This window comes from Dendropsophus ebraccatus, chromosome 7 (assembly GCF_027789765.1).
Source record: "Dendropsophus ebraccatus isolate aDenEbr1 chromosome 7, aDenEbr1.pat, whole genome shotgun sequence".
Classification (NCBI taxonomy): Eukaryota; Metazoa; Chordata; class Amphibia; order Anura; family Hylidae; genus Dendropsophus; species Dendropsophus ebraccatus.
Window position 1 is genome coordinate 2,858,626 of NC_091460.1, and position 15,520 is coordinate 2,874,145.

The 15,520-nt window shown below is 45.5% G+C and overlaps 2 protein-coding genes and 1 pseudogene across 2 annotated transcripts in view; 1 reads left to right on the forward strand and 2 right to left on the reverse strand.

Moving 5' to 3' along the window:
- Positions 1–15,520, reverse strand: part of LOC138797152 (zinc finger protein 84-like) — an 863,099-nt gene that overhangs the window by 700,817 nt on the left and 146,762 nt on the right. The gene's annotated exons all lie outside the window — the stretch shown is intronic.
- The window catches only part of LOC138797148 (zinc finger protein 665-like), a 128,557-nt pseudogene that overhangs the window by 21,443 nt on the left and 91,594 nt on the right, over positions 1–15,520 (forward strand).
- Positions 6,816–15,520, reverse strand: part of LOC138797140 (uncharacterized) — an 11,477-nt gene continuing 2,772 nt past the window's right edge. Inside the window, exon 2 of the mRNA XM_069976938.1 lies at positions 6,816–9,520. Coding sequence (XP_069833039.1) covers positions 7,006–9,513 — 2,508 coding nt within the window. The 5' untranslated portion in view covers positions 9,514–9,520 and the 3' untranslated portion in view covers positions 6,816–7,005. The remainder of the gene's footprint in view (positions 9,521–15,520) is intronic.

Sequence of the window (15,520 nt, forward strand, 5' to 3'; positions counted from 1 at the left end):
TGTGTATATACAAGTCCCCCAGGGGGATCAGTGCTGTGTATATACAAGTCCCCCAGGGGGATCAGTGCTGTGTATATACAAGTCCCCCAGGGGGATCAGTGCTGTGTATATACAAGTCCCCCAGGGGGGCTTCTAGTTTATGTAAAAAAAAAAAAAAGTAAATAAGTGTTTTATTAATAAAAAAATCCCCTCCCCTAATAAAAGTCAGAATCACCCCCCTTTTCCCATTTTATAAATATAAATTAATAAATAAACATATTTGGTATCGCCGTGCACGCAATTGCCCAAACTATTAATCACATTCCTGATCTCGCACGGTAAACGGCGTCAGCACCAAAAAATTGCAAAGTGCAAAATTGCGCATTTTTAGTCGCATGAAATCCAGAAAAAAAATATAATAAAAAGTGGTCAAAAAGTTATATATGTGCAATCAAGGTACCGATAGAAAGATCACATCATGGCGCAAAAACTGACACCTGACACAGCCTCATAGACCAAAGGATAAAAGTGCTATAAGCCGGGAATGGAGCGATTTTAGGGAACGTATATTTGTTAACAATGGTTTGAATTTTTTACAGGCCATCAGATACAATATAAGTTATACATGTTATATATCATAGTAATCGTAACGACTTGAGGAACATATATAACAAGTGAGTTTTACCCCAGGGCGAACGGCGTAAATGCAGAACTCCCCAAAATCAAAACAATCTAGCGATCCATACTGTGACATCACAGAGGACTCCGTCCAGGATTATCTTAGCAAGCGCTTTACGCGCCACCGGCCGGGGCGCACGCTTTGCAAAGTAGCTACAAAGAACTACAAAGGACTGATACAACTCTAACCTACTTGGTGGACTTAAAAGAAACTAATCTATCTGATGCTGTATCTGCCGATGCGGAGGACCACAAGTCAAAGCACAACCAGCACACCAATGTGGTGAGTGACTTCATCTCCAACAGCAGATGAAATAGAGAATGCGGAAAAACTAACCATTTCATTGGTACAATATGTTTACAACTATAATGTCATAAACCTATGATGCTTTAGGAAGACATAGAAAGACAATAAATGGCGCACCCACAAACGTATAACAAGAAAATCAATATCTCAATAGCTTCTTTATTATCAAAAAAATACAACAACTAATACAACAAATGGGGACACACATAAAAACACTTAAAGCCCAATAAGGGTAAACCATCACAGGGAGCACACGACAGTATATATATGTCGCTCCGACAAATCTATCCAGGCCCTGTACACTGTATAACCAAATGTGTCTCAGATAAGGACATGATGAATACCTCCTAAAGTGCACGTGCTCACAAAAATACATAAATAGTTAAATAAATAAGTAAATACTCAATGAAAAAATTATTATCTAAACGCATCCAAAAAGTGACCATGTGCTTGAATACCCTATTATCAGAGAGTCAGTACTGAACAAAGATCTGATAACACAGTCTGCCCCAGCTACCCCCAGTCTGCCCCAGCTACCCTCTATCTCCTCCAGTAATCCCCCAGTCTGCCCCAGTCACCCTCAGTCTGCTCCAGCTATGGTGTCTCACTGTGGGTGTTGCTATTCCTTACACCCCTTGTAAAAGTCTGTACTTGTCTGTGAACTCACTATAACTGTTGTATTACTAAAGTTGACCACTAGATGTCGCTATAGTGTGTAACTAATGTCTAGAAGCTGCACAGCTGAAGGATACTGAAGGGTTATTGTTTGTGTATGTACCAGATTCTGTTGTCCAGTGGAATTTCTCCTTTCTTCTGCCCAATTCTCTCTTTTCTATCCTGTTTCTCTATTGCACTATTTCCACCCAACCACAGCTCTACACTCAAATGATGGACGGGAAGGGGAGGAGTCTCCAAGTCAGTGTTAGTTCTTAGTCAACTCCCCGCATGGGTAGGACACAGAACAGTCAGCTCTCACAACTCTCTTTCTTGAAGCTTCAAACACGCTGTATGATGCGTTGCCAAGACCTTCAGGAGAGGACTAGCCTACAGATAACATCAACCTTAGCCGAAGACTAGTCAGTACAGTGCCGGACAGTCTCCGCAGAAAAGCCAAAGAGCTAGGAACTGATCCGGGTGGAGCAAAGTTACTAAAAGTCAATGAACTCCATCTCGCAGTGCGGGTGTACTTAGGAACTCTAACCAGTCTGCTCATCCCAGGTAACAAGGTCTGGGGCCTGTGTCACCAATTAGTACGGTTCAGCCAAAGCTAGTTGGCATCAGGTGGTGTGAAAGGTCAATACACAGGCACAGGTTGTTTCTTCTTCTACAAGTATTCTTCTCTACACTCCAACATCCCGGCAGAGCACATTACTACTTGGGTAGAGACTCTCACGGCACCCTCCTCTCTACTACGCTACCTCAGTCGAACCTTATCAGCTCTACTACATCCTACTCAGCACTTATCACACGGAATTTGCTGGTTCTATGTTTGTGTATTTATTGGAACTGTATCACATGTACCTGAAGATTCGTTGTATTACCTGCTGCACATTTACAAGAAGTAACCAAGTCAACGTCTGTGATTACTGGCCACCACCTGCACAGCACGTACACCACGGCCTTGGGACATCTCCCCTTTCTGTGGGTGACGGGTCCTACCACTATCTGGGAGGGTCACTACACCGTTTTGGCCACCTGTGACTACACTATCCCAAGGGACCCTGCAGCAACCCGACAGGACACCGACCACAGGGGAGAAGGGTACAACCGGCCTTACACTATAACAGCAGGCGTGCCATCACACCTGTGTGCCCACCAGGCACTGGCGTCACGTGACAAAACCCTAAAGGTCCGTCTGTATCTCGGCCATCCACCTCAAGAAGTGGTGTCACACTTTCATCTAGCAAGTGACCAGCCGCCCCACCACTACAAAATCATCCGGGGGCTCACCACACAGCTACCCCCCGTCACCCCCAGTCTGCTCCAGTCACCCTCCATCTGCTCTAGCTACCCCCAGCCTGCTCTAGCTACCCCCAGTCACTCCCAGTCTCCCCCAGCCTGCTCCATTCTCCCCCAGCTACCTCCAGTCAACCCCCAGTCTGCCCCAGTCACCAAGGTTTCATGTTGCCCCATTACTCTTAGCCCTGTTCCTGTACTACTACACCTCTCATCTATTCCTGTACTACTACACCCCTCATCTATTCCTGTACTACTACTACTACTCCCTTCATCCTTTTGTGTTGTTGTGACTGTAAAGTTCTAACTGGAAAATTCTGGGAAAAAAATAACCCAAAACACTGATGACAAGACACTCCCCATTAACGGCACCCACGATAGGCCACACCTACCGAGACCACACCCACAATAAGCCACACCCCTTATCGTCAACGCTAAAGTGTCCCTGGAAAAAATTTTCAATTCAGGCTGCAGGGCTCCTCTTGCTCTGTGCTTCTCCCCGGGTCCTGTGCGCTCCAGCTTCACAGCAGCCTGTCTCAGCTGACAGGCCGCTCAGCCAATCAAACCCCCACGATTTGGTCTCCATGTCTGCAGCCATCTATGTTATAGGCCATTTCTACATGTCTGCCAATGGATAATGCTATTTTATACAGATGTTCAACAAGCTTCTCTCTTGTAATATGTTACAATATTTTACAATAATTCCTAAAATTATTCTTACATTTATGGTTTATGTGCCCGAGAGGAAGTGTTTTTGTTGGAATACAATGAAGCAGACGTCGATCTTACCGAGTCCTCTGATGAGGTCATTAGCCCTTAAACAATATGATAGACTTGACTAATAATTTCATAACATTATTGAATTATAGACAATAGGCATTTATAAATTGAGGCCAATTTGTCTTTTTGGAAAATGATGAAGATTGTCTTGAAGATACAACGGATGAAGACACTAATCCTAAAGAAGAGGATGAGGTAAGATATACTGTCTGTAGTGTATATCACATTTTTGTATCTTGTCAGGCTCTTACTGAGCAGGGCCGCATCTGCCATGAGGCAAAGTGAAGTCTTAATCTCAGGCGGCACTGGCAGCTCCTGCACAGTGAGCAGCCACGTATATATTATGTGCATGACCGCTCACTGACTACAGGAGCAGAGAGATCAGCCATAGACTGATGTATCTGCTCCTGTGTGCATATTCCGGGGCGTGCTACACTAATAAGAATAAGATACCGCCCACAGAAAATATGTGCAGAAGCAGAGGCTCCAGTCTGACACGGACTCCCTGCTCTGCACTATAAGAGTGCACACACAGAGCTACCAGGAGGCACAGAGCCGGGAGCCATCAGCTGCCAGGAGGCACAGAGCCGGGAGCCATCAGCTGCCAGGAGGCACAGAGCCGGGAGCCATCAGCTGCCAGGAGGCACAGAGCCGGGAGCCATCAGCTGCCAGGAGGCACAGAGCCGGGAGCCATCAGCTGCCAGGAGGCACAGAGCAGGGAGCCATCAGCTGCCAGGAGGCACAGAGCAGGGAGCCATCAGCTGCCAGGAGGCACAGAGCAGGGAGCCATCAGCTGCCAGGAGGTACGGAGCAGGGAGCCATCAGCTGCCAGGAGGCACGGAGCAGGGAGCCATCAGCTGCCAGGAGGCACGGAGCAGGGAGCCATCAGCTACCAGGAGGCACAGAGCAGGGAGCCATCAGCTGCCAGGAGGTACAGAGCAGGGAGCAACCAGCTGCCAGGAGGCACGGAGCAGGGAGCCATCAGCTGCCAGGAGGCACGGAGCAGGGAGCCATCAGCTGCCAGGAGGCACAGAGCAGGGAGCCATCAGCTACCAGGAGGTACAGAGCAGGGAGCCATCAGCTGCCAGGAGGCACAGAGCAGGGAGCCATCAGCTGCCAGTGTGGTGTCCCACTAGGGGTGTTGTATACACCCTTCGCAAAAGTCTGTACTTTTTGTGGTCTTATTATGGTGAAAGTAGTATTAAGAGTTGGCCACTAGATGTCACTGTATTATGCGTTAGTATGTGGAATCTGCACAGCTGAAGGATCACAAAGGGTTATTGTGTTTGTGTTACCAGAATCTGTAGACCAGTAGGATACTTGCTTTCTTCTTTCCTATCACCTCTTGTGTTATGCCCCCAGAGGACGCTGAACAGGTGAGATGGCCAGTCACTTGCTAGATGGAAGTGTGACGCCACTCCTGTGGTGGATGGCTGGGATACAGCCGGACCTTAAGGGTTTTATCACATGACGTCAGTGCCTGGTGGGCACACAGGTGTGATGGCACGTCTGCTTTTATAGTGTAAGGCCGGTTGTACCCTTCTCCCCTGTGGTCAGTGTCCTGTCGGGTTGCTGCCGGCACCCGGATAAGTTCCTAGCTCTTTTGCGGATACTGTCCTGCACTGTAGTGACTCCTTGTTCTCGGCGTGGGTTGGGGTTATCTGTAGACTAGTCCTCTCTTGAAGGGCTGAACAGTGCATCACACAGCGTGTGTATTGCTTCAAGAAAGAGGTTTGTAAGAGCTGGCTGTTCTGTGTCCTACCCATGTGGGGTACTGACTAAGACTGAACTTGTAGAGGGGACCTGGCAGAGGGCCTGGGCCCAGGTAGTACCACAGTGGACAGCTAAACTCCCCCTTAAACCAAGAGTCTAACTTCCTAACCAGCGTGTAAGATGCGCTGTGGTTGGGTGGAAAAAGTGCAATAGCAAAGGGGAAAGAAGAGAGGTGATAGGACAGAAGAAAGGAGTAATCCTACTGGTTAACAGAATCAGGGACTTACACGAACAATAACCCTTTAAAGACACTGTGCAGCTTCTAGACCTTAGTTATACAATATAGCGACATCTAGTGGTCATCCTTGATAATACTGTAGCTGCAACAAGACCACAAACAAGTACAGACTTTTGCGAAGGGTGTGAATAGTAGCAACACCCGTGGTGGGACACCACACTCTCCTCTCTGTTCTTCTATTGCACTCTTTTCACCCAATCACAGAGCACCATACACGCTGTAATTAGTCCTACGGATGGGGGAGGAGCAAGAGTCTTCTGCTCAGGAAGGTGTGGAGAAAGGATGCAGACTAGATAGCTCTCCACAGCAGTCCCATCTGGGCCCTGGCCCTCTGCCAGGTCCCAAAGTGGTCAGTCTTAGCCAGTACCCCACAAGGGTAGGACACAAGACAGCACACTGTTACCATTTCTCTTACAAGTACCGATATTAAGCACTATGCAGTGCTAAACCTCTCAGGAGAGGACTAGCCAAAAGATAACCTTAACCCACGCCAAGGCAAGGAGAAGTCACAGAGCAGGACAGTATCCACTATAGAGCCACAGAGCCAGGAACTGGTCCAGACAGAGCAAAGTTGCAGTAAGCCTATAAACTCCATCTCACAGCGCGGGTGTGAGCAGTGAACCCTCAGCATTCCGCTCAACCCAGGTAACAAGGTCTGGGGCCTGTGTCACCCAATAGTACAATTCCACAGGCACACGGGGGGGGGGGGGGGGAATATGATGAGATGGGGGACACAGGAGGGGGGAATATCTACATGAGGAGAATGGGGATTATAGTAGTGTGGCGGTGCAGAAGAGATCTCATTAAATGTCTTGACAAAAGGGAGATATTTATAGCATGGAGGAAGAGAAGGGGCTACTTACGGTGATATCAGAGTGGGTGTTTATTTGAAATGTTTTACTGTTTAATTACTTTTCTTTCTTTTATTTTTTTTCTAACCAAATATACATATAGTCTAAACTATTCAAAATTGTAAAAAAAAAATAATTTAATTTTCTATAACTGTCATTATGGGTGTATCTGAGTGTTCCTATTGTGCACAATGTGGTCATAGAGCGTCCCTATCAGTAAATAATCTGAACAATTGTTTTGATGGAAAAAGAAAAATTTTATTTACGGTTAAGGTTATGACATAATATAAAATTCTAAAATTTGCAATATAACAAAGTAGTAAAAATTATTATTATTTGAAAACATATTTAACGTACTTGAAAAGTTCTGTAACTGGAAGAGAACAGTAGCTGAAATCTTTTAGACTAAACTATCTAGTTTCAGTTACACTTTGGAATCTATTTTAGAAAATCAGCACCTCAATCATCTCCTGTTTAATCGGTTTTGGAGCAATGTTACATGGTACAGATGATCTTTCGGAAACCCAATCATGGCTACGATTTCCTGCAGCCAACTCATATACCTCTCTCATAATGTTTTTGAGGAACTCTTGATGAGTGGGTTCGTAGATTGCCTGTACAAGCCATTCTTTTCCAGCCTTCGAGCTGTTGAAACACTCGGATCCCAGGGCACCGCTAGCTTTCGAAGCCTCCCGCACAAGCGCTTGTACCCGGTTCACATTTTCGTTATGATCAAGAGCTGCGAGTTGTGTACGGGCATGCATCCCATCGATTCCAAAATGTTGTCTTTTTGATCTGTATTTCAATATGTTGCTGTGAAAGACCTCCAGGTCTCCAGTGTGACAAAAATGGGTGATATGTTTTAGTTCCTTTTGCAGGCGATTATCCATGACAATTTTTTTCAGCGATTCGTATGATGCAGTTTTTGGATGAAGCCATTTTCGTATTTGTTGAGTATCAATTGACAGTTCTGCGTGTTGGCAACCATTGTAGTCAGACTCGTCTTTATTCCAGCTGTGTACATCCTGGACATGGTATAATAAGGAGTTCCACTTTTCCAATAATAGATTTGGATTCTGCCCGCAAGTATTGAAGGACCACCATAGGTGATTTTTAATTGGACCTATCCAATTTGCCAATTCTGAACAGTTTTTCTTTTTACTTGCTCTCAGTAACCGTTTGCCAACAGATTTAGCCAAGTGCCTTACGTCAAGTTCATGAGTAATGGCCGAATAGTCGTCCTTTATCATTTTACATATGGAAAGATGCCTGTCAGTGCACAGTATACGTACATTTACTCCTTTCTCTAACAGGAAATCTAGGGCATTTTTACAAGCTAGTTTCTCAAGACCAACAGAAGTTGCTCCATCCCCGAGTTGTTGAATGTCAAAGTTTAGAATTTTTTGGGAATCAACATCCATCAGTGTGTAAATACAATATTTCGCATTGTTTCCTGGCGAGTCCCATTGTCCATCACCAGCAACGCACAATGCTGTTCTTCCCAAAGCTTCAAAATTTCTTTCCTGGTTACGCCTCCACTGTATATCAATGGTAGGAAAGAGAAAATTCCTTTGATACCTGTAATATGTACTTTCAGATATACCGAGAATGTTGGTCAGATAAAAAAACTGCTTCATTTTTGTAAAAGTATTTCCGCTTAATAGAACTGCACTTGACAGCTCGATGTTTCCTACGGGTTTTCGATTTATTTTCGGTTGGCTTTCCCACACTTTTTGAAAATGTTGCAATGTACACTCCACATAAACTGATATGAAGGATTCACAGTTTCTCTTCACAATTCGTTGTATTTTACCCGGACAGCTTCCTCTATGTTGACAAGGAATTTTCAATAATAAGGCATCTAAACAGCTCTCATAAACTAAGAACTTGCGTTCATTGATGGGGTGTACGAAAATTGGTGCACTGTACTCATAGTTGTTTTCTGATAGAGTCTTCTCTTCTTCTGCATCCTCAAATAGAGAATCATTTGAATCTCCCTCAGTTGAACCTGATGAAGACGCCATAAGAGAGGGATGAAGTGTAGATTCTTTATCATGGGGCGTGCTACTTTGAGTAGTAAAACTACTATATAAACCACTTGCATCTGGAGCTTGCCTCAACATAACCGATGAGATTTCGGGACACTGCATAAGAGTTAGATGCTCATCTTGAAATAAAAACTCGGAACTAACATTTTGTAGATTGGAGCAGCTGGCGATTTCTGATTGATTGGTTGAGATTTCAGAGACCATAGGTAGACGTTCGGCACTTTTTTGGGTCGTTGAAGTAAATTGTGTGGATGGAGTCCAAACTGTTGAAGTGTTTTTACGGAAAACAGCTGATTTTTGAGATTGTGGAATAATTTTTTTTCTTTCCTTCAATAATTTGCATTGCACTTTTACTGAGAACATGCGAACTGTGGCTTGAACCTTTTTACTCTTAGTTCCGTAGAACCGATCGAAATAGGTGGCTTTTTCTGCTGTTTCTGTAGATTTTTCTGAAGTTCCAGTAGATGAGGTTGTGCGTGCTCCAGTAAAGACTTGGCGACATGTTGGACATTTATCACCAACTTTGAGTGTTACATAACTTTGACCATTGCCCTCAACTCTCTTTCGTTTCAATGGGGGTGATACTAAACTTCCGGAAAAATCTTCTGTAGCGAGAGCTCTTCTTGGAAAAATAGTAGGAATCGCAGTGGCGGTAAGTCTTCTCTTCCCTGTTTTGGGGTTATGTAAGTAACAGCAGGGTTGGAAGTGCACAGAGCATATCCTATGCTTTTGAGTCTTTGAACTGAAAATTTCCTCAACCCTCTCATCAATATTTGGCATGTTTGGATTAATGGATAATAGCCATTGTTTTATTCGTTCTTTCTCATTAGGGAACGTGTGCAGTATGACATCTTCTCCCTCTCTACTAGAGGGTTTACATTCCTCAACGATGCAAGCTGGCATGTTGAATCTGTAATAAAAAAAATAGTTGAAAACATTATGGTAACCTTTCTTAGCCAAAAATGTTTTGCAATAAAATATATATTATTTTTTGTAAAATATGAATACTTTGTAACCAATTAGCCACACTCCATATTAAACAGCACAGATGCCTGCTTACACTACACGGGGTTTACGCCGAGTCTCAGAGGGGCCTCAACTCCTAACATTATGCAGCATGGAAACAGATTGTATGTGCCACAGTAGGTTCAGTGGAGATGCTAAGCAGAACCTCAGAAACCCCTCGGGGTCCACACCGGGCTGTGAAGGGCAACTCTACAATCAGCTGACGTGTCATTTAGACTACAGTATAAAAAATAAATTATAGTTGCTCATATAGTTACGCAATATACAATAGGCAACATCAATTTCAATAGGAAAGACAGAATAAGGACAGGTTATAGAGTTGATAGTTTGAGCCGGTGGAGTTTCTGTGAATTTTTCTTTAGTCAGGCTAAACATAATACAGTTTTAGACATCACATAAACTTGTAAAAAGAAGAGAGGGGTGGATTATTATGTTCAATACTGTCAGATAATTCACATGCAGATGATAACACGTAAAGTTGCCAGGGTCTGCTGTATATACAGATTCTGAGCCAGAGATGAGACGTAACGGACAATCGGACATATGACATGCAGATGATAACACATAAAGTTGGCAGGCTATGCTGTATAAATTCTGAGCCAGATAGTGGATGAGACGTACAATACAATCGGAGACATGACATGCAGTTGTCATAATAGTTGGAAAGCTGTGTGACCCCACTCAGAAGCCCGGCAAAGCTTAGTAACCCCACTCAGAAGCCCGGCAAAGCTTAGTGACCCCACTCAGAAGCCCGGCAAAGCTTAGTAACCCCACTCAGAAGCCCGGCAAAGCTTAGTGACCCCACTCAGAAGCCCGGTAAAGCTTGGTTACACCCACAAACATAAATACATAAATAATTTACTAACCAGCCTGAGACCAAACGGGGAGGTGGGGGGCAGCGGTGAGGCCTCCTCCGTGGCGGTGCAGCTTTGAGCCAGGCGGAAGTGAGGCCTACTCTGGCGCTGCAGGTCTGATGGGGCGGCGCGGCCTGCTCTGGCAGTGCTAGCCCGAAGGGGGGTGCAGCCGGGGGCAGGCAGCAGTGAGGTCTACTCCAGTGCGCCCTGCTCTGGTGGTGAGGCCAGGTGCCAGTGAGGCCTACTCCAGCAGTGCGGCCTACTCAGGTGGGCTGTCCTAACAAGATCCAGGGGGCAGGCGGCACTGAAATGTAAGCTATCTCGACTGTTTTTTTTCCTTTTAGGAAACGTTGTAATTGGGTTTATTAGCCGAACAAAGCATTTTTATCATTACCACTGTGTAATCCTCTGTTCTCTGCTGGCGACTAATCTCCCTCCTCCCCTTTACCCTCTCCATAGATTATACAGAGCTCAACTGATGTAAACAAGAAGAGATTTCCTGATAATGAGCAGTGAATGAGAGAGAGAGGGGGGGGGGGGGGGGGGGGGGGGAATAGGGAAAGTCTCTCTGACTGCAGATAATGGCAGATTTGCCTAATAAACTCAATTACAAAGTTTCTTAAAAATCGTCTGGACTATTGATTTCTGCAAAAAAAAAAAACATGAAACGAGAGGTACACTTGAACGACTGTGGGCATAAATGTACGCTCCACAGCCTGTGTCTTAACGTAAACGGGCATACATTTACGCCAATTACAGCTAAATTCAGCTTTCGGGGTCATCGGTGACCCAGAAATCAATGTCGATTGGATGCTGTCTGAGACAGCACCAATCGCCATTAATGTCCTGTATGAAGGTGGCCACGGTGCCATTCCCCTGAACGCCGTGATTGGCGGGACGATCACTGCAATAAATGTGTACAAAAAGTTTTACCTGGTTCTGCACCCCTCAGCTAGGTAGCTGGGGGGTGCAGAACAGGTGGATGTGGTGTAGGTGCATCATACTCACCTGATCCAGGCGTTCAGAGCGAAGAACCGGCGGTTCCATGTTGTCCTCTTCTCCCAGTCGTGTATCTTCGGCTCCCTGTCATCTATCTTCGGCTGTTTCAGTGCAGCTTAGTTCTACTGCCCCCTAGCGGCCAATCAGTGTATTTTGTACATTGATCAGTAGCTGGGGTGTGCAGGTAGTGTTTCTCCCACCCCCCCACCTTTTTTACGCGGCTGAGTGCTGATCAGCATTGCACATAAGTGCACCGCAGATGAGCAACCTCTGTTTGGCGTAGGGGTTTTTCCCCCCTCCTGGTTATAAAAAAAAAAAAAAAATTCTATATCCAACGCCACTGTCTGCTGATAAGTACTGCATTTATCAGCAACTCCTTTTTTGGCGTACAGTTTTATTTCTTACTGTTACTCTCGCCCCCCGCCCACCAGATAGGTGACCCCATCTGGACCCCGCCCCCCAAAATTATGAGCCCCAGATTCCTGGCTTTGTAGCATGAGCAGGAATCCAAATTAAACCCACAGGCCTCAGAGAAATAGACTTTTTCAAACTCTATATCTCTGATGACCTGATGACCCCTGTTGATGCAGCAGAAGTGAAAAAAAATTTAGGGGGCTCCTACTGCACATGGGCCTCAGGGTACACATATTTAGACTGGAAGGGACCACAAAATCCAACCCCCAGAATGCCCCCCCCCCCTACATCCTAGTAGTTAGTGGTAAGATTGTTTGGGAACGGTTCTTCCCACTGCTAGATGAAGGTCACCACCACCTGTACGGGGATAACTTTTATACCAGCACCCCCCCTCTTCCGGTCCCTTGCTGTCCGAGCTACTGTAGCTTGTGGCACGATCCACAATGAGAAGCAGTAATTAGAGCCCTAATATTTGGCAGCCATGGAGAGGGCCCATAGCGCTACTGGATATGAAGGACCCCGTATCACACCAGGACAATAATTTCCAGGTGACGTCCCCCACACTGGAAAATGAGAGATCCTAGAAGAAGTGCAGAGTGTGGCGTAAGAGGGGGAACAGGAAGGACTTACTAGGGTTTTTTGCCTTCCTCTGGATCAACACAGGTTGAATTTGATGGACTCCTGTCCTCCAAAGGGAAGGAGCGCCTTTTGGCTTTTGGAGGCTGGAATGGATTTCGAGGCCCCTGTTGAGCCAAAGCATTATGGAAACTACACCCCTCAAAGAATCTAACAAGGGGTGTAGTGAGAATATGGACCCCATTGGAAACTAGCACATATGTGGAACAATGGGTCAGGAAACTGAAAGCCTAACTGTCATATTTTTTTTATTGCGGAAATCAGTAGTATAAGCGATTTTAAGAAACTCTGTAATAGGTTTCATCAGCCAAAAAAGCCTCCTTCTGTACTCAAGAAGCAATCTCCCAGCCTCCCCCCCCTGACTTCTTATCTGTGCATTATCAGGCAAACACGTCTTCATTACAGAGAAGCCAGTGAAGACGGGCTCTGCTCTCTCCATTGTAAGCCTATGAAGGGGGGAGGGGCCGAGGGAGATGAGGGAGCAGGAAGAGGTGACATGAAGGTCAGCTGTTTGTAGACTCTCTGGGCACCTAAAACGCTGGATTCTGTGGTCAGAAAGGTCAGTGCTGATCTATGAATTTACTGAGAGAAGATTGCAGGGTGTTGTGCTGTGCAGGACTGCTCTGTGCTCACTCACTCCTAACAGCCCCTCCCCTCTCCATAGCCACATAATGGAGACAGAAATCCTGCTTCATCTGATGTGAGGGGGGAGGCTGGGAGATTGCTTTTTCACTACAGAAGGAAACTCTTTTAGTACATAAAACCTATTACAGAGTTTCTTAAAATCGCTTGAACTGTTGATATTTAATGTTTTCAAAAAAATGACGGTTACGCTTGAAATATAAAATTTTTTACACTATAATGTTGGTCTAGCCTTGAATTTTTCATTTTCACAAGGAGTCCGTAAATACTCCACATGTGAACATAAAGCGCCATGTGGGCGCAGGGCAAGCCTCCGAAGGGAAGGAGCGCCATTTAGATTTTGGAGGTGGGATTTGGCTAGAATGGATGATTAACGCCATATCGCATTTACAAGGGGCCCGTGCTGCCAAGACAGTGGAACCCCCCCCCCCCCCACACACACACACACAAGTGGGCTTATTTTGGAAACTACACCCCTCGAGGAAACTTAACAAGGGGTGCAGTGAGGATATGGACCCCTTCATGACGGGAACATTCAAAATGAAATTTTTCACTTTCACGTCACATTGTTCCACATTTGTGTCCGTCACCAGTGGGGTCCATATGCTCACTGCACCCCTTGTTAGATTCCTTGAGGGGTGTAGTGTACTGAATGGGCTCATTTGTGAGGGGTTTCCAGTGTCTTGGCAGCACGAGGGCTCTGTAAATGCGACGTGGCCCTTGAAATCCATTCCAGTGAAATTCAGCTTCCAAAAGCCAATTGGCGCTCCTTCCCTTTGGAGGCTCGTCCTGCGCCCGCTTGGCACTTTATGTCCACATGTGGGGTATTTCTGAACTATGGAGAAACTGCGCTACACGTTTTGTAAGGGTGCGTTCACACCTACAGGATCTGCAGCAGATTTGATGCTGTGTTCAGTTATTTAAATGAAATCTGCTGCAGAAAATCAGCTGCAGATCCTGTAGGTGTGAACGCACCATAAAACTGAAAAATTGAAAGTTAAAACGACGTTTTAGTGTAAAAAAATTAATTGTTCTGAAAATCTGTGAAGAACCTATGGGGTCCAAATCCTCACCGCACCCCTTGTTACATTCCTTGAGGGGTGCAGTTTTCTAAATGGTGTCCCTTTAGGGGAGTTTTTTTTATGTTTTGGCACCCCAGAGCCTCTGCCAACCTGAAGTCGTACAGTCAAAAAGGACCTTAAACCTGAACAGGTCCCTAAGAAAAAAATCCGATTTTGAAATCGTATTTTTTTTTTTTTTTTTTTGCAGAAATCAGTAGTCCAGGCAAGTTTAAGAAACTTTGTAATTGGGTTTATTAGCCAAATCTGCCATTATCTGCATGTAAAAAGCCTTTTCCCAGGTCCCCCCCCTCCTTCCTCTTTCATCCACTCCAAAAAATCTGAAAATTGTGACTTGTTGCAGGAGTTGTACCAGGGGCGTAGCTACCATGAAGGCAGGGAAGGCGACTGCTATGGGGCCCCTGCAGGAAGGGGGCCCGAGGAAGCCTGCCCTGCCTTCATGCTAGGTACCGACCACTGTACCCCCAGGGGTCCAGAGAGGAAGAGGGACCCCCACTGCACTGTTCAGCCCCCTCACTGTAGTGCCGGGTGAGCCGGCTGAACAGAGGAGCAGGACCTGCCAGGTCCTGCACGGCACATGAGAGGGATGAAGGACGTTTGAGTCACATGACCCATGGGTCCTCAATACTTCTATGTGAAGATCAGCCCGGACTACAGGAGGAGGAGGGGGGGAAGCCTGGGAGCTGTAAGTGCTGTGTATGTGTGTCAGTGAGTGTATATATGTATCTGTGGGTATATGTATATGTCAGTGTGTGTATATATGTATCTGTGGGTATATGTATATGTCAGTATGTGTATGTATCTGTGGTTATATGTGTGTGTGTATGTCAGTATTGTCTGTAGCACTGGTGTGTATATGTGTGTGTTTGTGTATGTCAGTTGTGTCCCAAGTGTTGACAGGTTTGCTCCCAAAGATGTTCTGCAGCAGCTTCTATTAATGCTGGGCTCTAATAAAAGAACCCACCATTATTATCTGCTGCATTTTCTCTTATTTCTGGTTGAGTATTTCTTATTACACTGAGATGATTTCCCTGTGTACAGTCTATTCATGGTGTATACATCTGCACTAGTGTAATCACATTACAGCGTATATATGTGTGTATGTCAGTGGCGTATCTGTATATATGTTAATGGTGCCTCTGTGTGTGTATATGTGCGTCATTGTCTGTGTTTGGCGAGGGGGGGGGGGGGTAGGGGAGAGTACAGGATTCCTGGGGCCCCGTACAGTTTTTTGCTATGGGGCCCCATGAATCCTAGCTA